The following is a 25,636-nucleotide window of genomic DNA, read 5'->3' as shown; positions in this document are numbered from 1 at the left end:
CACACTGATTCAATCTTTATTAGATAGAAAGAAAAAAAAAGGTGAAGTTGCACACTCCTAGCATCACTGGATGGAAATGTGCCCTTTTTTCGAACGGTTTTTTATATCAGATTTATAGCGCGTATTTCCTCAATGGAGAATTTTCGCACGAAATTTTTATTGCTTTATCCGAGAGTGCTCAAAGAGCTGATATCGCAGTATTTTTCATAATATTTTTCTGAAATGGGAAATAGTCTATAAATAGATTTAAAAGAGAAAAAATGCACCGCCTAGTGACGTCATCTGGCGGCATTTCCCATTTAAACCCTTGCTTTTAGCAGACTAGACCATTTTGTATTATCGATGATCAAGGAACGATACCGCCTATCTGCAAACTTACGATTTCACAGGACGAAGAAAATACTTCGCCTTTTTTTGTAATTTTGAGGTTAAGTTAGCAATTTTTTTAATATTACAACATCATCACAGCGCTTTCACGCGGAATGGACCACTAGACAAGGTATACGAATTTCAGCATTCTGATACATGCTTCTTAAACAAAATTTCACGTAGAACACGATGCGCACAACGAAAATTACCGAAATCAACTCCTTACGAAGGTATTCAATAATTCTTGATGCGTGAATTCAAACCACCCGCTCATGAAAACTCAATGCTCTACGTGATACACATCGCGCTAAACGTTTATCGTGACAGTCTCTGCGTCATAAAAATCTGGCAACCTCAATCTTGACGCTTTGGCTCAGCTACAGCAAATTGCTGATAGTTTGAACAACACATGGTGGGAAATGAACATTGCTCGATTGAGAAGATTGCTGAAACCGTTGTAGTGCGCGATTTGACTCAAGTAGAGCTTTGAGTTTCTTGTGAGCGGGCAGTTCAAATTCCTCGAAACCAATGTGAAATAAAAACGTTAATATCTTCGTTAGGAGTTGGTTTCAGTAATTTTCGTTGTGTGAATAGTGTTCTACGTGAAATTCCGGTTAAGAAACATGTATCAGATCGCTTAAATTCGTACCTTGTCTAGTGGTCCATTGGGAAAAACTAAAACCATCAGCTCGCGTATTTAGGAAAGTCACGAACTCATCTCCGCCAAAATTGCCAGTAAGGTGGTATTGTTCCATAGCCCTCGATATCTCCTCTAATAATTGTTCAATTCAGTGCCGAAGCGTGATTGGTCGACTATCGATATTTCCCCATTTGAAACTATAGTTAAGAATCGATTATTAAGGCTTTCGTTGCGTACACGCTGTCTAATGTCTATCCACCATTTTCCATAGGTTTAAATGGAAAATTAATCGATTTAATGCAAAGCACACTACGCCAATCGTTCAATTCATGAACGAAAAGTTTCCTAGTGTTCAGTTCGCTCAGGAGTTTCGACTTAAACACGAATTTCATTCAAAATCAGACATCTGCAGATTCATAGTTTGGGTTCTGGAGATCTAGTTTTCAGTACATCTTGCCATTCAGTCCATCGTTTTTAAAAACTGATTGGTTCGCGCCCATAGACTAATTTAGATCGATATAATATCGACCCCTTGGTAAGTGTAAACAAACACAGAACCTTGTTTCTGATTCGCGCCCTCTGCGCAACGGTGGTAAAATGCGTCCAAGTGTTTCTTACAATCGAAAGTTCTCGTGTTCCATGAGTTTTTTAACTTAGTACCGGTCAATGACTAAATGCTAATAAATTAACACAATTGGATTGCATTTTGCTAAAAGGAATCGAGAGCATTCCAATGTCGCTAAGATTGTGCAACCTTTTTTACCTTTCAAATATATTTTACTCGGTTTCAGTATTTCATTGCAAATAATGTAAGTTGCACAATCCTAACAACATTGAAATGCTCTCGGTTCATTATTGCAAAATGCAATTCAATTAACTCATGGAGAATTAGATCGCATTTAGCAAAAAGGAACCAGCGCAATTACAGTGTTTTCAAAATTGTGCAACTTCTCATTTTCCTTTTAAAAATACTCATTTTATGTACAATATTAAAATTTACACAATTATTTTTCTCGAGAACTAACAATTTTTTAGTAGGAAGCCGAAACTATTCGACACTCGGAGATTTTTTAGATAATTGTGAGGAAGCAACATTTTTACTAGCGTACCTTTATAGACGGAGTATGGCCATTCGTATCTTTTTACTACAGGAAATCTGTGCCGCTTTTTGATCGGTCAACGAGTTTTTAGGCTTCATGATGCTCTTACGGCCGTAAATAAACAAACAAGATGGCGGCTCACCGTAACATCGATAGGAGGCTAAAATTTGACAAAAATTTCAATTGTTCAGCAGTAACAATTTAAACTAGCATATCTACGAATATCACATGAAAAACACATTAAAACACTGTTAAATCGCCTTTTGCCTTTATCACAGGAGCACATGTGCATAACCTCAAACTTGCTTGCTGATAACAGCCATCTTGTTTGTAAGAACACCGTGTCAGCCTATATTTTCACGCGACCAATGAAAAACCGGCGCAGAAATGGCCATACTCTGTCTATATAGGTACTCTACTTTTACAACACTGTGATCGCGCTGGTTCCTTCTCGCTAACTGCAATCTAATTCGTACATGAGGTTTTCATAGTTCGTTATGGTTGGAACCAAGAGTTCGATATTATATGGAATGACGTAGTCACGAAATCAGTCTATCGACGTCATTCGTCTAAAATGGCGGCTGAGTCTCATAGCCGGGCACCACGTCCCATATTTTCTCCTCGGGCCGAGGTGCGGGGCCTTGAAGGACGTTTGGCGGAATGCGAGGATTCTTCGGGCGCACGCTCGCTCGTCGCTCACCGACCGGCGAGAAAGTTGACGAACCTTTTCAGCGTAGCGCGTGGTATGCGGCGTAACGTGGCACGGTAACCCGTCGAGCGGTTCGCGCGTGTAGTGCGGGGCCCCGGTCCCCCCGGCCCCCGGACCCGGCCACTTTCAGTATCACAACTCGCGCTCCCAAGCCCCATGCAAAACGAAAGAAAAAGTGAAGCGCGAGCTTGGACCGTTGCACCGCCCTTTCTAATGTGTGCCCTTGCATAATGGCCGGCCTGGTCGCTGCGGGTTCTCACCTTCGCTCATCCTTCATCGACTATTAGAAAACCTCATCCAAATCAGTTGCGTGATTAGTTTCTGCGAGAGGAATACGGCCGCTACGCGGCCCCACCTCCGGAGGACGCTTCGCGCCTTCATTGGATTTTTGCATTAAGGTACAGTGTTCTGCCTTCCCCGGGCACCGTGCGCCAAATGCGCCTGAAAGTCGGGCCTTGGCGCCTAAAAATTAGGGGAGGGGGGCGTGGCGCCTAAAAAATTGACAGATTAAACTCGCAGTCGGGAAGCAGCGGTAGCGATAAAGCGCTCTCTATACGCACCGTTCGCAAAATCGCCTTGGCCCGTATGCAAAAATTTAATTTGGCTCCCATAAAGTAGTAGATGACTCCTAAAAATTGGGCTTTCCGGCCAAGGTGGCTCATAAAATTTTAGGGGGAAGGCAGAACACTGTTAAGGTGATTCGATGGACGCTATATTTTGTGTCAGGACGACGTGCGACACGTCGCATCAGCTAGTTTCATGTTTTCAGTTACTCGTCATTTTTATCGAATTTAGAGATCGCATTTCTGTTGTCACCAGACTGAATAGTTCGCTTACCGAATTTGACAAACAATTTCAACGTGATAGAGGCAGGGGCCGAATTTTGTCGGCTTTCCCACACGGAAATGCAACTTCCATCGACGAGTCTAACCCGCACCATTCGGTCAATCAGAAGCGCTAAGCTGGACTTGTGTGAGTTCGAATCTCGTCAGTGGTGTATTTAGTACGCCATAGTTGCCACACTGTACGGTGAAAGGACCGAAAAAATTCTGCCCCAGGATTTTTTTAGAGGAGAATTATAGCATTCGATACTGATATCGAAATTGCACTCGAATGCAATATTTTTCCTCTAATAAAATCCTGCAGTTATTAAGTTGAATTTATTTGTCAAATTTGGTAGGTGAATTCTTCAGTCTCGTGACAACAATAATGCGATCTCAAAATTCGATATAAATGACAAGTATAGCTGAACACATGGAATCAATCGATGCGATGTATCGCATGCCGTTCTGACACAAAATATGGCGTCCATCGAATCACGGGTTCTTTTACAGGTTGATAGCTCTAAAAAATCATAAAGATCGGCACATTTGTCAGAACTCAAATACAAACTATTGACAAGATAAGAAAATTTACATTGTTGAATTGGAAAACTTTACAATTGCATCATACGGTGTTGAGAACGAAGAAAAATCGGGTCCTATCTCAAAAATATGAAGAGAGTGGGTTAACCTAGACACTCGTCGATCGTTGCCAAAATCACAGAAATCAGGCCAGATCTTTAGGACGAACTATGGATGAAATCGAAAATTGAAAGAGCCAGACTGTCAAGGAGCGCATATAATATGTTATTAGGGTCGGCTAGAATAAAGAGGGAGAAAGTATGAATACTAGGCACAATATATAGACCCATACTCCCTAGTATTCAGAAACTTGGCGGCGCCTTTGAATGGAAATGGCTTGTTGCCAACCTTTGACAATAAGCACCTGCTAAACTTGATGCCAATATTGCCATAATATATAGAAATTCATTATACATATTGAAAAGACCCGTCTCAAATTCAATTCGTTGGAACCAAGTGAAAACGTTTGAAGATTTATTTTGAGTGACGTCTTTTATGCTATAAGCGAATTTAACAAACTTTTCAGTCTCTTTAAGTCATTTTTCAATTTTAAGGTCCGATGGTTCTAATGGCATGAAGTCTAGAATGGCTGAGCCAACTCATATGGATCTTCTATTGTCCACACTTTCCTTGTTAAGGAACTCTATGGTTGGATAGAAAAAGCTCCACTACGGATGGGTGTTGTTATTGTTTCTTCCTTTTTCAACAACCAATGGCTCTCCCTTAAGCGAAAATAATTGTTTTAGGTAATTCTTGAAAGTCATAATTGTCAATGAGTGTTGGACGCAAGAGATACCATCAATTAAATAGACTTTCTTCCTCACTGGAAAAAAACACATTGGATCTAGAGTCCAGACTCTTGAAAACATTGACAAGAAAAAGGGCTCTTGATTCAATCAGATATAAGCTTAAATCAAAAGTAAATCCGCTCAAATTAAGACTTTGGTTCTTGATTTAAGCTTAAATCATATTGAATCAAGAGTATTTTTCTTGTCGATGTTTTTAAGAGTCTGGACTATTGATCCAATGTGTTTTTTTTTTCCAGTGCTGTGAAATGCACGAAAATTACGTAATCATGAATGCATGTTTGAAAAAAGTCGAATGTCTGCTACTTAGCGCTCAATCTGCGTAGTTTGCACGCGCTTTTCAAATTTTCTGCGTCTGCGGACAATTTAATTTAGTGTCCGACAGTCAGGTTCACCCAGAGAGTCTCTAGAAAACTTAACCTGAATAAATGAACAATACCGCGAACTATTGAAACCTTTCCGTATGTAAGTAAGATCTCCACCGATTCAGAGATCTTGTTTTTGTTTGCAAAACAAAAGAAATAAGAAGGAATCAAAAGCTTGAAAACGATTAAAATCATACGCTAGATAAAGTTTTCAAAATTTTTTGAAATATTTGGAAAAAAAAACGAAGCATTTTTCGGAAAATCGACCATGCCCTATAATAATCTGGAATGGTTTCCTTCAACGGCGGTGGCACTGACGATGAAATTAAGTTGAATTGTCAGAGAAAAGAGGCAAAGCAATCTCTGTCAGTGGCGTGGCGTGCTTTGCGATACATCGATTGATCTGCCATTTAAACCTATGGAAAAGGATCGATATGTAGGGTGTTCGCTGCGAACACCATAATAATCGATTCTTTACCATGGCTTCAAATGGGAAAATATCGATAATCGATCATTCACGCCTCGCCACTGATCTCTGTCAGTAGCTTACGCAACGAACACCATGCGAATATCATTTCAAGGCTTAGATGCAACTATTCGAGCTCAACGGATGTCCGTGTTGCATACGTACAAAATTGAAGGCGTTTTAATTCTCCCGGCACTCGCGCTATTCACCCCTTCACTCACGGCATGGGAGCAGTGGACTGTACTGCGAGAATCCCAAATGACAAAACGCTTTCAATCCTTCGTTTATACCATAAAAACATCCACTACGCACGAATAGGTGCACACATGCGTCGGATGTAAGTACCTTTCGTGTACTTTAGTTTTGATGTAGTGATATGCTGAGCATTACAGTGGACTCTCGATAATTCGAAATTGAAGGGAATCGGGTTTTTCTTCGAATTAGCGAGGTTTCGAAATAAAGAGAGTTCGAATTAAAGAGATTCATGCGGAGGGATTTCGAATTAGAGAGGTTCGAATGTAGAGAGGCAAATGGACGGACTTACGTCAAAAGGAACCAAATATATCAGTTTATTTCTTTACGGAGGTGAAAATTACACTAAGTTATTATTAAGTATGAATTATTTATATTTAATTTTAAAATTATTAATTACATGTTTACATTTTGACAATCCTATCAGCTCTTTCAGACACCCAGGTACATAAACAGTTGACTTCGAATTGTAGAGGGAATGAACCGCCTAATTTCGAATTATAGAGGGAGGACCGTATTTACTTCCCACACTTCGAATTACAGAGAGAATTTTCGTCGCAATTTCGAATTGTAGAGGGTCGAGCCAGCCCAAAAATTTCGAAATAACGAGGGGAGAAAAATACATTGATTTTCTTCGAACTATCGAGAGATTTCCTAGGGAAACGGACTTTCCTTTGAATTAACGAGGTTTTCGAATTATCGAGGTCCGAATTATCGAGAGTCCACTGTATTTGTCCAGAAACTATTCGTGCCTGAGAGATACATTTGTAGGATAAGCGAAGAATGGAAGGCGGCCTCCTGCCACTTCGGATCCACGCAATACAGGCCGATGTATAGGGAAACTCTCGCCTTAACGTAGGCGTTTCCTTCCAATAGTCAAGTTACTAAGTATAGGCAGAAAGTTTAAATCATCGATTGGAATCGAGAGTTGTTCCACAACTGTAAGGAGGGGAAAAAGTTGCTGTTCGGCCGGTGTTGTTCATACCGAAAAAGTCCAAAATAATATTATGATCGTACCTAGTAAAAAATATATATATATTTACTCATAATGTATTTCCTTCTATGAATTGACGAAGAAGAAAAGCTTCGCTGCAACAGTTTTTCTAACGAGGCATCGTGGCGGCATGCCGTGCTCCACCTTATATTTTGTGGCAGCGGGTTAACACCTTCGGTTATATCGGTCGATGATTAGGATATGTAATCGAAATCAATTACGCGGCTAATTGATCCTCGGCAATTTGCCGTATCGTCTTAGAAGAGTCATTGTAGATTCCTTTACTTTTGCGGGCGGTTCTCCCGGTCTGTGGCACTGCAAACTTTTAATGTATCTCACGCCTTTCTAAATCGGGGTTATGTTTTTCGGTGTCAAAAAATCAACTGCTTTCGTAAGCTAGTCTAACGTGGATTTATCATAGTTTTCATTATTATGTGTTTTCTCGGCTGAAATTATGCTGGAGTATGTTGTTCTCTCTGAGAAGGATTCTATTGATTCCGGTGAGATTTTATCTGTATTTTGCAGCCTTCATATCAGTTAATTGTGGGTCTGTTCCTGAGGACCTAAACTTAACATGGTTTCTATAATATGTCTGGCATTATTAGTCTACGAATTAACCTTAGACGTGTCTCCCATTTACGTATTTTATCAACTCCTGTGCACATTGCACGTGCAGTAATTCTATCCATTAATGATTCATCATCCGTCTTCGCCATGGGCGATTTAATTTCGCAGTGTGTTGAATCACTCTGAGACCTATCATTTTACTAGTTACAGTTTTATCGAGGATTATTCCTTGCACGGAGGTGGTACGAAAGAAAAACTATCTTCATTTATTTCCACAGTTATGGAAGAGTTAAATTATTTGGAAAATTTGACTGCATGATAAAACAACATTCAACAAATTTTCCGTTTCCCAGCGCCATGAGTTCTGAAAGTTCTACGCGAAAAAAACACAGGGGTCCTGATTTTGTGGCAATAAACATCATAATGTTAAAGCTGTTTCATGTCCTTGAAACGTAATTTTCCTCTATCATAATTGATGGAAAGATGGGTTGACGACCCTTTTATATAAAGTTTGTGAGGGATTCGGCCAACTATGATTCTAAATGCATTAAATCACGCCTAGATTCTTACCTTCGTACATAATTTGACCAAATTTTTACAAAAAGGATAATTTACAGGGCTTCTGCATACCATACGGAGGCAAAATTCACTTTCAAAATGTTTCACACACTAATGCACTCATTAGGCTTTTATTACCCAAGTGAATGATGTTGAACAACACTAATACAAGAAAACAAAAAATTAATCCCTCTCTTCCTCTAAACAGCCTTCTGCCTTTCACTTTATAGAACCACGATTTTTGACCCATTTGTGAAAGCGCACACATCTGCTTAGCGAACCTAAGTAACAGCACGTGGATCCTGAAATGAGTCAGAAGTAGTGTTTTCTAATTGCAAAATGTAGTACAATCATCATTTTTTTTGTATCTGCGAGGCATTTTCTTTCCCTTACGCGTTTAATAATAATCGGAGAAGGCTTTGTATGACTTCTTGCTGTAAGTAACTAATAGAAAAGTCGAAATAGTTGTGGTTAGCAACTTTAATCGTACAAGAAAAAAATTGCAGGCACGTTAATTTATTCAATGAATTTTCGAAGAAATAGGTATAGGCTATAGGCATGTTTCATATATTCAAATTTCCAAGGTAGCAGACATTGTTTGAGACTCAAAGACTCAAGACTCTCAAAGACTTTTCGTTTCAGTACTTTCCTGCCTCTAGCTCATTTTCAAGTGAAATATTTCACACGGCAAATCTGGCATCTGGAACCTGTGCTAGTGTGACTCCGGTGAGCGCATGCGTGAGAAAAGGAACGGTTCGCATAGCCTCAAAACGGATTGTTTCCACATTTTCTACCCGAACAGCAGTGCAGCCTTGCAGCCGTGCTTTCCTCCTACGCGACTGCAAAATCTAATGTTCTGTAATTTGACGATCTCCCCGCGTTTTATTTTCTCGAGAGTTCCTAATTTGTTTTTTTTTGGTTCATCTCTCGGCCGATTTCACTCTCACAGCTGCTTAGTCGGTCGTCGACTTATCGTCGCGCAGACCCATGAGTTCGTCGAGCAATCAAATTCCATCCGACCGGCGCCGTTCCCACTTCCGTTTTCTGTATCTTCTTTTATTCTCACGCAAAGTTCAAAAGATTACGAAAGTTTTTGAAGAATTTTGTGTATTTATTTATTAATTTAAGTTTCTTAGGTCGTCGCTCCTCTGACGTAAGGGCGTATTTTAGTTTTCACATGAGCCTTCGAAAGCATAGTGTTATACGGAGCGCAGGGCCCACGTAGGAATCGAGATTCCTACGCGCTTACGTTAGAGGAGCGACGAGGTGTGACCATTGGTTTGGTCGCTTAGTGCTCAGCCACTATGGTTCCGGAATAAAAATTAGTCGAGAAAATATCCTGGTTCTTGCAAGAAAATATTCCGCAAACAAATCTCTTTAAGGAAAATTGGTAAACTTCTCAATTGATCTTTATAAGGTTTTGAAGCAGTCAATAAGTCATTGTATCCTTGTATCAGATTTAGTAATAGCCAATTGTTGGATTGCATTTTGCAAAAAGGAACCACTAGCATTACAATGATGCTAAGATCGTGCAACTTCATCCTTTGCAATAAAATTGCGGAAATCGTGAAAAAACTATGAAATTTAGATGGTAATTTTTGTCTTAAATTCACAGTTTTTAGCGAGTTAAATAGAAACTATTAATGGATAATCGGATTTTTCCTCCAAGACAAAAGAAGTTGCACAATCTTAGCAACATTGCAATGCTAGTGGTTCCTTTTTGCAAAATGTAATCCAGTTAACAGCCACTATATCGATAGTGAAACTTCCAAACTATTTCGGCTTGCGAAGTTGCAAACTTCCCGTCATATTTTATTTGCTAAATTGACAACTGCTCAACGTCAATACTCGGAAACTTCCATGAATTTTCCTCTCTGTGGTGCGAAGGAAATTCTGTGAAAACTTCAAGGAATGATGTAGATTTGTTCAACCTCAAAAAAAAAAAAAAAAAAAAAAAAAAAAAAAGAGCTGCAATTTTTGAACAACGCGAATGAGTTACTTGGTTCTGAAATTTCATCGTTTATATTCTGGATCTTACATGAAAACATTTCGTAAACAAATCTCGCGAAGAATAATTAGCAAATCTCACATGTGATTAATTTCTGTTTTTCGCTGGAAGCGCCCAACGAGCCGAAGTTTTTAGACCTTTGAAAGGTCACCTTTTGCGTTTTTAAAAATGATCAACAGGCTTGATATTTGTTTCAGCAGCCAACCTGGAGACTTTGGGGCGAAGAGAGAGTTGAGGGTGCAATTTATACCGTCTATTTGAAGAAAGTCCGTTACCATTCACCTTCAAAAAGTATATCTTCGGTAAGTTTTCATCATTTCCAAGCCCACACTTTTAATCTTATTTTTCGCACAAGAAGTTCACGGACGCTTGTTCACGTAAATCCTCTTTAATCAATAATGATATTATAATTTTACTTCTTTGTCACTGTCGGGAAACTCTTAAGGATAAATGGACTGAATTTGCAATTTGGACCTATAAATTCTGGCTCATCGGAAAAAACACTTATGTGCATAGGGAAACTAACGGCACATACGTTGTTTTTAAACCGGGCCGGAATTTATAGGTCCAAATTGCAAAATGCAGTCCAAATAACCGATTTTGTCAGTGCGTGACATCTAGAAAGACAGAATCCAAATAAAATAGGCTCTAAAAGATTCTTCATAATTCAAAAGTAGAAACTTGCATTTTACTCGCCGGAGTTATGATTTGATAGAACGTCTGGAAGTTTTAACCCATAGTTCCTCTACAGTTCTTCAAATTTCATCCCATCGCGGCTCCTAATTTTAATATATTAATGATTTTAAAACTACCAAAACTTGTTTGAATACAAATTTTAATGTAACGCAATCTTGTTTAGAGTCTAGGTTAACGTTGATCTATGACAATACTTATAGGAGATTCTTATAACGGATGTTTCTCTGAACGATTTAAAACCAAATTATCCTACTTACATTAGACGTCGCTAATATCCCGTAATGTTTTATTAACGACAAAAATACCCATACTAAGAACAAAAAATCACCCACAATTTTTGTTAATCCGGGAAGTGGAACATAAAGTAACCCAAGCCTTTGGTTGAACCTGGGGTCTCTCGATCTTGTCATTTTTTTTTTTACTAAATTGAACGCAAACTTTACCGAGATGAACACAATATTCGGGTTGGTTTGTGTTTCTTTTCCTGTATTAACCGAAAGTAACACGAGAAAACAAATATTCTTCTCAGTGTAAAATCAAAATTATGACTTATTTTGTGAATGTATTTTATTGCAAATACCTAGAAAGTTTAAAGGTCGTCTGTTGTTTGGTTTAAAAGTACAACTTTAGAGGGAATGAGGCGGCGTTAAATTCAGTCAGGCTTATTCTGTCTAAATTTATCGATTCTATATTTGATCCTACTAATTGCTTCCGAATTATCTCTTATTCAGTTTTCCAAATTAACGGTATTGCTCAATCGTGTTAAAAGAGGTCCCGCCAACGTTGCGATGTTGACCTGACCAATTCAGAATGCTAATGTATTCTAATGAATTAATTTTATAAGGACTTTAAAGTACTTACAAAGGGGGTTTAAAATTTTCTATAGCCCTCAACTTCCTCATATAATCGCCTCCACCGTTTCCTTATTAGTCGGCGCCGAAAACTTTAGAGCGATCAACTCGGGTCATTCGAGCTTTCGGTGCGGAGGCCAGAGAAAGTTTTCAGGTTGCGCTCGGACAGCCTCCGAACAATTGCGCGTCTGTTGTTTTCGTGACAACGACATCGGCTCATGAGCAGCCTTTTTATCAAGTAGCCTCACATCCTGTCATTCGCCCTTGTTTAAACCCACGCCCAGCAAGTCGTCCAAAAAATCCGGGTTTTGTCCGACTAGTCGAGAAAACTGCGATTTACTGGAAGAACTCGGCAAGGGCGGAGATTCTCCAACAGCGTCGTTTATTCAGTTGATGATCAACGATTTTCTTGAGTCATTTCTGTTCCAAACGGCTATTGACACTTGCTTGAATTTAATTACGGGCCAAGTCTCGACATCTCAGATTAGGATTTTGGCCGAAAACTTAACTGAAAAGGTTTTGATGACTCAATTTTTTCGTTGGATATTATTTGTGTAGAGAACTATAAGGTCTCCCCCTCTGACGCTTCGCTGAGGGGTGTGCTCCTTCGGAAAAAACAAATGTGGGTCATCGTTGAAAATTATGAGACGATGAACTTTTCAGAAATCGTCACCTGCTAAGTGTCGATAGCCAAAAATCATGGTATTTGGCCCCGCAAATCTCTAAAAATGATGAAAGTCTCGGAGCTCTGAAGTAATGATTCTATTTAGTAAAGACATCTTTTAAAATACTCCTCGCAATGGTAAATTTTCTGAATTAGCTAACCACAGAAAGTGACGGAATGGAAGCACCCCTGTGCTAAAGCATTGCAACCCAGCACTGATGATTCAATTCTTGAGGAAATCGAGTTTCAGAAAATGCGTCTGCTGATTGAATACTCTTGCTCTTCACAACTTTTGGCTTTCCACTTTTGAACCGGGGAACTATAACGATACGATCATCCCATTCACCAAAGGTTTGAAAGTGCCCTCAAATCAAAGTCAAATTAATGTACGAATTCGGACAAATAATGATACACAAAGGAACCGAACTTTCGATTAAATGCCCCCACCCAATTAAATTTTACATTCACAATTGTGAAAAATTTGTTTTTTGATATCAAAATGTTTAAAAGAGTGTAAATTCTGTCGCATTACATTATATCCCTGTGTTAGAGATGTTATGACAAGCATCGACGAAACGCGAAATCACAATTCAGATAGGATTTTTCATGGGGGGTGCAATGGTCGCCTTCTAAAAAAATATGCAACCTTGCATAACACCCATGTTATAATAAAGCCATCGCTCAACTAGTAAAGTTCTGGCCGAGAGATGGCTACCAACCTTTCATGATGAGTAAAATTTGCCGGGAGCCCCAAAAATTTTCAAGAGTTGAAATAATGTTATGAAGTAGTATGGCAACGGCTTTCAGACTTTTTTCTTCTTTCGAAACCTAGTTTTAAGGTAATATTTAACTCTTCGGGAGTTTTCTTTTTCTCTTCTGATCTTGTTTCAGTCTGTTTAGTCAGAATTTTTGTCCACTATACCGAAATGTAAGACAAATTAGAGGATAATACGGCATATCTCTGTACTGATTAACAGACAATAGTTTGAGCGGTCTCGTAATGATTCTCGTAATTATATTTGACACTGGCACGAGAACTATTATCAGTCTCGGTGACAATAGCTCCGTAGAATTATTGTTATACATGAGTAGTTATGATCATGATTTCTTTTTTGTGACTTATGGTCTAGTTATATACTTATTCATTTTAGATCAAATTTCCTCTCTGGTATTTTTAAGTGAAATGTATTAAAAACAATAATTTCAATTATTGCAATAATTTAAATTCAATATTAAATTCATGAATCCAAAGCTCAGTTACGGATAATCGGAGCTTTCCGTTCCCAACTTCAACTTCAAGAACCGAAGTTCTGGTTAGGTTCCTGAAGTTTAGCTGTACTAATGTTCGTTTTCCTTACCTAAGACTCCAGTCATATCTGACCCGAAGTTCAGTTTGTGTGACCAAAAAAGCACGGTTATCTACACTAAAAACATTGCTGTTTCATATGAATTAATGTTCGGTTTTTGTGGCCAAATTTTTGTTTCCTTCATGTAAATCGAATGCGTTTGAAATAGAAATTACCCGCAGGGAAAGAAGCTGCCTTTTCTTTTAAAATATATATTTTATCTGTCACATCTTAATTACGAGTTTTCGTCTAAGCTGTGCTTCGGAATTCAAAACTCTGTGATAAGTCCGTTAGTGAGAAATGGCGGATCCGTCTTTGTAAACTTTCGCTGCAGCGCCGAGAAAAGTTTTTTTCTAGGGAGTCTAAAGCTCTCCCCTTATTTAACATTGTGAGAAAAAGGGGGAGTATCGATAAAGGTCGTTTTGGGGTCTACCCTAAATTTCCCCCACCCCACGATTTTTTTCTCATCGAAGGTCTATATTTTACGTAAGTTATCATGACATGCTTTGGTCATTATTCTATCTTTTCGGGTCTATGGCTGGCTTTACAATGGGTCTGAAAGTCAATTTTGTCAAGAAAATGCGGGTTTCAGGTCAAATGCCGCAAAGGCGCATTTTTCTTGCCAAAATCGGCCTTTAGACTCATCTTTTGGCCAGTATAAGAGTTAAAGAAAAAGACCCGAAATGACCAAATCATGATGCGTTCCCTAAAATATAGAGCTATAATGAGCGAAATATCGTAGAATTGAGGACATTTAGCTGGGGAGGGCCCAAAAACGGTCCATATCGACACCCTTCCTCTGTGTATTTATTAGTTTCAGATTGGATCGTGATAGTGGGATGACTTAATTGTACAAAACCCTCTCCGCTGTATAATTTTTGGATCAGAAAGCTCAAATAAGTCGAATTTCTCACGCACATCGTGAAGTTAGAAATGACGTTAAGACGTTCCCGTTTATACACTCATCGCAATTGTCGAGTCACCTCCATCATGGGTCATTATTCCGTCGTCTTCCAGCCGAAGTATCTCAAGCGTCATGCGACGTTTCAAAATTTCCGCCGCCATTTTATTTTTTTACAGAGAAATTATTCAGGATGTCTAGCATCAGGATTTTCCCGATTTTCCCGATTCTATCAGGATCTGAGATCAATCAGGATTTAAACCAGATTTCATCAGGATTTGAGGAAAAATCGGTCGTAAAATCAGGATTTGAGCAAAGTCGGCCGTCCGATCGGATTTTTTTATGCTTTCTTATACGCTTATGCCGAAATTGTAATTTTTCTCCGCAAAAAATCAGGATTTGGAAAAATTATGAAATCTGGGTTTAGCAGTTAAAAATCAGGAAAAATCAGGATTTCCCGAACTGAAAAAAAACCTTGACACCATGTAATATTCAACGAAGCTGTCCGAAAATTTCTGTGAATTTTCTTCGTGCTGCTGATAAAATTCAGTGAAATTTTCAAACAGACTCAACCAAACATTTCTCCGTAAAAAACCGTAAAAGTGGCGGCGGCATTACTGAAACGTCGCATGGCGCTCGTGATACTTGGGCCGGAAGGGGACGATTCTTCCGCTCCCTGTAGCAGAAGTTTCACTGTTAAAAAAAAAAAAAAAAACCTCTTGGACCAATGCCGCATTGCACTGACTTAAGAGTGCAGTACCTTGTCGCCGGATTTAAGAGTCCGGACTCTTGTTTCAATGCAAAATCCGCTTGAATCAATGCTAAATCCGCTTGAAACAAGAGTTCAAGACTCTTAAATCCGGCGACAAGAAACTGCACTCTTAAGTCAATGCAATGCGGCGTTGGTCCAAGAGGTTTTTTTACCAGTGTTGCAGGAGGCCCGTTTTGGAGCGCACTGAAAAAAAAAATCTCGGTGAATTTACTAAGAAAAGGGTAAAATTACCAAGAATTCAGGGTTCTATTTGATCCCAGTTTTTTCTTGGTAAAATTACCATTTATGGAATTGGTAATTTTACAGAGAAATCTCGGTAAAATGATTGAACTTTCTCGGTAATTTTACTGGACCTTGGTAAAAACGCCAATATTTTTTATCGACTGTGGTAGAATTACCGAGATAAAATGGCAAAGTTACCGGGAATTGATTACCAATAAAAGTGGTATTCTTACCTGAAAAAAACAGTAAATATACCGGTTTTTAGGTAAGCTTACCAGTCTCCTTGATTAAATTACCAATAATTGGTAAAAAAAAGTGAGATGGTGAAGGTACCAACGGAACTTGGTAAAAACGCCGAGAATTTTTTTTCAGTGTAAGAGTGCAGTTTCTTGTCGCCGGATTTAAGAGTCTGGACTCCTGTTTCAATGCAAAATCCGCTTGAATCAATGCCAAATCCGCTTGAAACAAGAGTTCAAGACTCTTAAATCCGGCGACAAGAAACTGCACTCTTAAGTCAATGCAATGCGGCGTTGGTCCAAGAGGTTTTTTTTACCAGTGTTGCAGGAGGCCCGTTTTGGAGCGGCTCGACGCGGCGCACAATGGAACGAGGCAATTGGAGAAGTCGGACAAAATTTGGAAACTTGTAACGCTTGTAACTCCGCTAAAACAAAACTTTGGGGTTTTAAAATTGGTTCCGTTGGTTTCCCCGTGAAATTTTCACCAGTTAATACCCATTGAAATTTAAAATGTGACAAAATAAACATCAAAATTTGAAGTTATAGTTAAAAATTTCATGTCCGATCTCTCTGATTGACTCGATCCACTGTGCGGCGCGTGGCCGATTGAGTGACGGGTGTCGAGCGTCGAGGTGATGGGAATGACACTGACTTTGATGAGTGTGAGTCGGCCACGAGCAGAAACACCGGCAGTCGAACAACGAGCACTCCCGCTACACGCCCGCGCCCTCGCTCGACGCATACGTCACTCCGCTTCCGCCAATGGCGTGCCCCGACGACTCCTCACTGTCGAGACGCCTGCATTTACCGGGAAATGACTAATCCGTCAAGTTTAACTCCCCGTAGTTCTGCCCTACTGAGGAAGAACGCCGAATGAACATTCGAGAGTTGCCAGATTTCCTTCGATAAAATGTTCAATTTTGAGGAGAGTTATGAATATTTTTCCTTGAATTTTTCAGAAGTTTTAGATCAAATTACGAGCAAAGTTACCTGAGAAATTGGAAGAAAAATATTCACGAATTTTCTTGAAAATTAGTGTTTTATCAGAAGGAAATTTGGCAACGCCTGAAGGTTCATACGGCGTTTCTCCTTAGCACGGCCGCGTAGTTGAGGTGGGACTCCCATTCTGAACTCTGCATGTAAGGAAATAATATTCATTGATCAGTGCACGGGCAGAGAAGAAGCAGTGGCGTGGCGTGAATGATCGATTATCGATATTTCCCCATTTGAACCCGTGGTAAGGAATCGATTATTAAGGTGTTCGCTGCGAACAACCTGTTAATCGATCCTTTTCCATAGGTTTAAATGATAGGTCAATCGATATATCGCAAAGCACGCAACGCCACTGCACTGAAAAAAAAGAACACATTGGATCTAGAGTCCAGACTCATAAAGACATCGACAAGAAAAAGTACTCTTGATTCAATCAGAATCTTGCTTAAATCAAGAACCAAGCCTCTTAATTTAAGCGGATTTCGTTTTGATTTAAGCAAAAATCTGATTGAATCAAGTGTATTTTTTCTTGTCAATGTTTTCAAGAGTCTAGACTCTAGATCCAATGTGTTTTTTTTTTCCAGTGTGACGTCAAAGAAACTCACGTACAGAGGTGGACTGGTGCTGGAGGGTAGAGGACGACCGTCTCCTATACTGAGATCTGAAAGGCTCCGCAGAGGCCCCCTGTGACAAAATGTGGGATCCCCATTAGCTAATGTCACAATTGTCACACGATCAAACCTAGCCATCAAAATATCAAGGTCAGGTTTTGTGATTGGCTCAGTCAATGACTTGGACCAATCACAGCACTCGACCTTGATATACTCATGGCACGGTTTGATTGTGTGACATTAGCTAATGGGTACTCATGAAAAAATCAAACAAACCTCCTTCTTCTCCCCCTATACTCCTTTCGGAGGGTTTGTCAGCCGGAAAGTTGAAATACAGCCTCTGAATTCATTCCACTCTGTAAAGAGGGGTACAATTGAACATTTTTGGTATAAAAGGCGCATGGAGGAACGCCCCCCCCCTCCTTAAATTTAAATAATCACTCATGCCTCTGTAACCCAAAATCAGAAGTATGGTCATTGTTCCAAAAAGTGGAGCTTCTGTCAGGTTCTGAAGTTAGCGATCCCCGATGTATTCTTACTATGCCCAAGAAAGAGGCAAGATCAAGATGTTAATGGTTTTGTTCGTAATTCTCTCTGAAGCTAATTGTAAGAAAAAACTCTAATCTAAGGCACTGATCATATAAAGAGTGAAATCTAAGACATTGAAAAATAAAATAAAAAAATAAAGAAATTTATACGATTATACTATTTTTTTAATGGTAAAAGCTGGTAAATTCCTTAATTGAAGATCTCATAAAAGTGAAATCTCCCTGACAAAACAAGACTTAAAACACTAAAATTCTTTTATACCTAAAAATAAATTCGAGAAAAACAGCAAACCTAGTGAGACTTAGATCAAGGAAAAAAGAGAATGTCCTGTTACCGAAAAACCTTCACGAATGAGCTTTTAACTTGCGAAGGATAGCTCATCAGCTCACAGCTGAATACGTGAGCGGGGTTGTCTTTTCGTGTGGGAACTTAAGGCATGGCACTTGAGACGCGCAAGTCGGCAACTCTCCCACAAAAGAACGACCGATAACCAGTACTTCAACTTGGAGAGCGTTTTGTTAACTTCAGAGTGTTTCACACGCTCAATTTTGTAGTGAATGGGCTTGTTCAGTGATTTTTAATCCTTGCATCCATAACAAGTAGAAAGTGAACATAGTTCTCAGGAATTTTTCCGGATTTTTTTTTAACAATGGTAACGCCCGAAAAACAAGTTCATAGTTGCGCAGGGAGAAAATTGTTGTTGAAAAATATTAATTCAAATCCATGATTCCTGGACGAAAATATTCGTTGAGTCAACAGGAATTTTTCTTGTTTTAAGCGATATTCCTGTTATTTCACTCATGTCACCCTAGAGAGATTTCCGGAAGACTCAACGTAAATTTTTCGCTCCTTTGACGCAAGGGCGTATCTCAATTTTTGCATGAGCCCCAGAAAGCATGGATTTTTTTGTAGAAGAGGACCCACATGGAAACTGAGGTACGCCCTTCAGTGGCGTGGCGAGCTTTGCGATTTATCGATTGTTATGCCATTTAAACCTATGGAAAAGGATCGATAAACAGGGTGTTCGCACCGAACAACTTAATAATCGATTCTTTACCGTAGGTTTAAATTACATATCAATTGATATATCGCAATTCACGCCACGCCACTGACGCCCTTGCGTCAAAGGAGCGAAAAATTTGCGTTGAATCCTGCGGAAATCTCTCCAGGGTGACATGAGTGAAATAACAGGAATATCGTTTGAAACAAGGAAAATTCCTGTTGACTCAACGAATATTTTCGTCCGGGAATCATGGATTTGAATTAATATTTTTCAACAACAATTTTCTCCTTCCGCAACTATGAACTTGTTTTTCGGGCGTTACTATTGTTAAAAAAATCCGGAAAAATTCCGTAATAGGAGCGACTAATTCTCGCCCAAGAATCAAACAGAGGAAATTTCTCTCGTTGCGTATTTTGAGCACCCGTTTAAACGCGCATCGCCGAAATGGTATCCAAAAATATCTGTTCTTTCCGTGTCAAGATTATCATAGTGAGTGTCGAAATCGGCATTACTTGACAATCTTGTACTTCGATCGGGGTGTACCTAAACTTCTTGAAACTTCTGCCTTATTTTTTTGAAGTAAGTTGAAGCTAATTTATTACGCTTTAAATTTTCGCGGAATATCCCTCAAGCAATGTAAAAAAATATCGAAAATTTTACAAAAATTTCGTCAAATAGTTTTCTAATTGGAAATTTAAGCAGGTGTTCAGCAGTCTGCAACGTCGGAAATTGAGAAACGTTGTTTCCGAGTTTGTCCCTCTATATTCTAGGCTGGAGATACTCCTGCAAAGTTCATTACAATTCGGAACGAAACTGGCATTCTACTAGGAATCCGCAACCTAATTTTGCGAGACTATAGATCACAGCAACGGAACATTCTTAAGCTCTGAACTGGACTTAACAGACTCTAATTAGATAATGCGAAAGTTCTCTTTGAATATCCACCCAGCTTGGATGATGCGAAAGTTACCATGGGGGACTAAGCTTTTTCTTACTGACAGCAGCACTTTCTTTATATAGGACTGAGGAATGAATCGTTGATTAGCTCGTTCGTAAAGTAAGTTTGTCAAACCGGGTCTCGTTTACTCAACAAATTGCTTCATTATACTTATCAGTTGATGAAAGTAGGGGTGACCACCTGACAATGTTGGTAGATATTTTGCACTCCCATTTCAAGTAGCAATCTAATTAGGCAAAATAGGTATACCTGTTGAATTTGAACAAGTGTTCGTATCTATTAATCTTGGCAACCATGTAAAGTTGACGACCAACATAAGTCGTTTTAAGCAAAAATGTGCCCGTAACTTTGCCAGAGCGACGAAGTCGATTTTAGAGCAATCATGCAAGTTAGCGTTAAACCCTCTGTCCCGTACAATTTTTTTTGTAAAAAAATTATGTAGTAACTTCACAATTCCGTTTTTGACCCGTTACTCCAGCCCAAGCTATCCCGCTAATATCGGCTTTATCTGTCGCCTAATGGTGATCGATCAGCAACTTGTTGAGATTTTCATTGGCCAAATAACGACTGATGAGTTTGCAAAGCAAGTTTGTCAAACTTGGTCTCGTTTGCGGAACGGAAAGCTGAGTACTTCGTCGATCAATAATTTTTTGACGAATTTAAGCATGGACTTCCAAAAATAACTTTTACTTCGTAGGTAAAATTGCATCGTGATAGCAGTATAATCTATACTGGCTTTGCAGGCCGATTGTTGGAATGTTGTGTTTTTCGACCAGGAAAACTATGAAGAAGGTGAAATAGAGTTTTTTGATTGGTCGGCGCCGTCCATTGTTTGGCATATCGTTGATTCCACTCGACAAAGGTGAGATAAAGAGGAGAACCAGCAGAGCCAGAGCCTATCAATGGTGATTATTACGACCTACGAATACAACCTTGATTGTGAAGTAATTGTAGCGCCGGGATGCAACTATTCGTGTTCCACGGATGTGCGTGTTGCATGTTCAAAATTGAAGGCGCTTTCGCTTTTCTGACCTCTTCAGAAACGCATGGGAGTTGCTTTTAGTAGTATTCGAATAACATAGTGCTAATTGCTTACCGACAATTGTAATAACCAATCATTCTGGATAAGTTGAGGCCATAGTTTGACTGCCTTTTGGGCCCTAAGATCCCCATAATATGGACTATAAGAACAATGGAGAATTTGCATGAAAAGCAGTGGCGTGGCGTGCTTTACGATGTATCGATTGTTTTGCCATTTAAACCTATGGAAAAGGATCGATAAGTAGAGTGTTCGCAGCGAACACCTTAATAATCGATTCTTTACCATAGGTTTAAATGGCAGAACAATCGATATATCGCAATTCACGCCACGCCACTGATGAAAAGTTATTATTGCTTCATCTGAAAGTGCTTAAAGAGCTGATTTCACAGTATTTTTTATAATTTATTTTCCGGATATAGGAAATAGTATAAAAATAGATTTAAAAGTGAGAAAATACACCGCCTTGTGACGCCATCTAGCGGCATTCCCCAATGTACATATGTATTTTAGCGGATTAGATCATTTCATCGTATCTCCGCCAACTTATCAACCAAGGGTTTCCTCGTGTTTAGTTCACTCAGTAGTTTCCACTTAAACACGAAATTCATCAAATTTCAGATACCCGCAAATTCTATTTTCAAGAATCGGTCCGTTGTTGGCGTTCCGTAATACTTCATTAAATCGCCTCTGTATTTTCGGTGGAGGACCTTTAAAATACCTGATCACCGGCGGTTTCGTTTTTTTCGTCTTCAGAGGTGATCTCGATCCAAAGTGAAGTACGAAGCAGAGCAATGCAACTCCACCGTGTGCTAATAGTTTAAGCCTCAGTTAGTTCATTTACTTAGATGGGCTTGGTCGCCTCATCACGAAAGTTCACTCGTCTAGAGGTTGATGTGCGCGGCACGCCTTAGCGGGATCGCTCTCCTTAAAGAAGATTTTGCATTTGTGACGTGACGTCACGCGAGGCGCGCGCGCGGCGCCGTGACGCGTCGAGAGAGCAAGAGATCTCGGAATCTGGCCTCCACGAGTCGTTGAGTCATGCAAGTGTTAGTGACGTAACCGAGTCCACGCTGACATTTTATGACCGTGCCCCGTCTTGGCAAAGGCACGAGTTGGGCTCCGCGACAAAATGTGAACTCGGTCAGTGCAGAGTAGAGTCCCTTTATACTGAGAGTCAAGACAATGTGAATCCATTTCTGATTGGTTCCCGTATTTTAGGCCTTCTCAGTGTCACAAACGGGAATAAAGATTACATTTTCACCGATTGCAAAGATTATAATCTGGAATGGACCAGGGAATTACGGGTTCGGCAAGGAACAAACGGAATGAGAGAAGGAACGGAGAAAGGAATTTAAGAATGGGCCGATCACAGATTACAAAGAACGTTCAATTTCCTGTAATCTTTATTCCCGTTTGTGACTCCATGAGAGGTGTTGTCTTGACTCATAAAGGGACTCTAGTGCAGAGTACCTTTATAGTATGGCCATTCGTACCTTCTTACTACAGGAAAACTGTGCCGCTCTCTGATTGGTCAACGAGTTTTTAGGCCGCATGATACTCTTACGGCCGTAAATAAACAAACAAGATGGCGACTCATCGTATCATTGATAAGAAGCTAATATTCGACAAAAATGTCAATTATACGCTGTTACAATTTAAACTAGCATATCCACGAATAACACATGAAAACACTGTTAAATCGCCTTTCGTCTTTATCACAGGCACAGGAGGATGTATGATGTGCATAACCTCAAACTTGCTTGCTGATAACAGCCATCTTGTTTATTTGCGGCCGTAAGAACATCGTGTCAGCCTATTCGCTCGCGACCAATGAAAAACCGGCACAGAAACGTCCATACTCTGTCTATAAAAGGTACTCTAGGTCAGTGATGCGCCGATCTTAGGTCCCCTCAACTCTTGTCGGAGGTCCTCTGCACACAAGGTTGAGACTTTCCCAACAAATAATGGTTTAAAAAAGTTGGGTTTTGAAAAAAATCGGAATTTGCCCACAAAAATACCTATTTTGTCCTAGAGCACCTTTATGGACGGAGTGTGGCCATTTCTGTGCCGGTCTTTCATCGGTCGCGAGAAAATAGGCTGACACGATGTTCTTACAGCCGTAAATAAACAAACAAGATGGCTGTTATCAGCAAGCAAGTTTGAGGTTTGCACATCTTACATCCTCCTGCGATGAAGGCGAAATGCGAATCAAGAGTGTTTTCATGTGTTTTTCGGAGGTATTCTACTGCTAGTTTAAATTGTTACTGCCGTATAATTGAAATTTTGGTCAAATTTTAGCCTCTTATCAATGTGACGGTGAGTCGCCATCTTGTTTGTTTTTACGATCGTAAGAGCATCATAAAGCCTAAAAACTCGTCGACCAACCGAAAAGCGGCACAGTTTTTCTGTAGTATAATACGAATGGACATGATCTGTCTACAAAGGTACTATACCTTGTCATAGAGCATCTTCATAGCAATGGCGAGGCGTGAATGATCGATTATCGATATTTCTCAATTTGAAGCTATAGTAAAGAATCGATTATTAAGGTGTTTGCTGCGAACGCCCTGTTTATCGATTCTTTCCTATAGGTTTAAATGGCAAATCAATCGATATATCGCAAAGTACAACACGCCACTGCTTCATATGGAGAGTGCGGACACGTCGAAATATGGAGCTCTTAGGACCCAATAGGCAGGTATAACCCTCTAACACAAGGACACCATAAAAATGCCGTTACCAATCTTTAAATTTCAATTTCAAAGCAAATTGGCCAGAAGTGTTCATAAATGAGCGTCCTCCACAAAAATGAGTAAATTTATGAAAAAACTAAGTCAAATACGCGCTTTTCAAATGTCGGGTCGTGAAAATTAATATAATGTATTATTCTGGATAATTTGAGTTCATAGTTTGACTGCCTTTTTGGGCCCTAAGAGCTCCGTACCATATATTCTTGTACGTGTCGAACCGACAATAATACGTTGAGGTAGTATGCTGGGCACAGAATCGTGGTGTGAGATGGTGTGATATGTACTTCACGCATTGCGCAATGCGTGAAGTATCCCTGTTAGGTTTGTAGGCGCCAGTGCGTCGCCGCGCAATACGTGAAGTATCCCTGTTAGGTTTGTAGGCGCCAGTGCGTCGCCGCGCAATGCGTGAAGTATCCCTGTTAGGTTTGTAGGCGCCAGAGCGTCGCCGCGCAATGCGTGAAGTATCCCTGTTAGGTTTGTAGGCGCCAATGCGTCGCCGCTCCGCTTTGTGTTAGGCTTTAATATTTAATCTCGCGGAGTCAGCGTTTTTCAACTCATGATTTTGAAATGTTTGCACACTCTGTATGGACCATCTCATTTTAATTGATGAAAAAAAAATATGTTTTAAAGGAAAATATAATGTGTGTTTTGTAAATATTAAAGTAGTTCCGTATCAAACTTAATGATTTCCAAAGCACACGAATTTCTACACAATTTATTATAGCCTTTTATAGCCAATGGCGATAATGTGTAAAGCCCGGTGATAGGAACTATAGCCCGGCTGTATACTTTTTTATAGCTTCGTACAGCCCGGCTGTATGATTTGCTCCGCTTTCTACAGCCAGCTATATGATTTTCAATAGCCTTCTTTAGTCGGCTATAAGAACTCCTATGGTATTTTGAAACGCAGCTCGTATCCTCAATTTTTACCAGGGCTGTTTGGACAGATCTTAGTATTTTAGTTAATTCACAAAAAGGAAACATCAAAATACGATTCTGTGACTAGCGCAACTGACCCATTGACTGATCGATCACCTGAAATCTTTAATTTGTTATACTTACATTTCGTCAATATGTTTTGTTGTTGCAGGACTCGGATGATGAAATCTCCCACTTGGAGTGGGAAACCGTGCGGGTGCGTTTGATAAAAGCTGGGACTTTGGAAAAGCTCGTCGAAAGCTTAGCTACCGACGATGGTGAACTAGAGTCAACCTATGTCAACGTTTTTTTGGCCTGCTATAGGACGTTTTCTTCCCCGAAGCAGGTGCTCACTTTAGTCTTGGACAGGTTTGTGTTATTCAACCAATTTTACTCCAGTTTTAAACGCAATCGACGTACAAAAGAGAGTCAACTAAATAACGATATTGCATAATAGTTTCTTCATTATAATATTACGAACGGCACACGTAGCACGGATCGCCGCAGTCAACAGACTTCCTTCGATGGTGGCTACCGCCATTCCATGAGGAAGATCGGAAATAAACTTTTGCCCTTGCACTATAGGATCAGAGAAAAAATATTCAAGAGATCCTGCTTTAGCTATCGAAGCGATGTAAGACAGGGTTACCACAGTCAGGGAAAACCGGGAAATGTCAGGAACTTTTAAAAGTCAGGGGAAACCTGGAAATGTCAGGGAAAACGACGAAAATGTCATAGAAAAATTGTCAAGTCACCTTTATTTTCTTTCTAAAATAGGTTTGACGTTTCGAACCACTTTTGCCTGAAAACAAGTTCAAATCATGTCTTTTAAAGCATGTGGCATATCCTCAATCGTCAGGAATTTCACCCAAATGTGACAGAAAAAT

At 39.7% G+C, this 25,636-nt stretch overlaps 1 protein-coding gene across 5 annotated transcripts in view; it reads left to right on the top strand.

Moving 5' to 3' along the window:
- Rgl (Ral guanine nucleotide dissociation stimulator-like) overlaps positions 1–25,636 on the top strand; it is a 96,665-nt gene that overhangs the window by 48,857 nt on the left and 22,172 nt on the right. For 2 of the 5 annotated variants that reach the window (XM_072300447.1, XM_072300445.1), the window contains exons 2-3: positions 10,438–10,539; positions 24,922–25,118. In XM_072300447.1, coding sequence (XP_072156548.1) covers positions 10,438–10,539; positions 24,922–25,118 — 299 coding nt within the window. Of the gene's footprint in view, positions 1–7,381; positions 7,605–10,434; positions 10,540–24,921; positions 25,119–25,636 lie in introns of those variants that run through there. The other 3 variants (XM_072300446.1, XM_072300444.1, XM_072300448.1) reach the window with 2 other exon arrangements.

The sequence above is a fragment of the Bemisia tabaci genome, chromosome 5 (genome assembly GCF_918797505.1).
Source record: "Bemisia tabaci chromosome 5, PGI_BMITA_v3".
Classification (NCBI taxonomy): Eukaryota; Metazoa; Arthropoda; class Insecta; order Hemiptera; family Aleyrodidae; genus Bemisia; species Bemisia tabaci.
The sequence above is the reverse complement of the archived record's forward strand: the minus strand, read 5'-3'. Positions and strand labels throughout refer to the sequence as shown.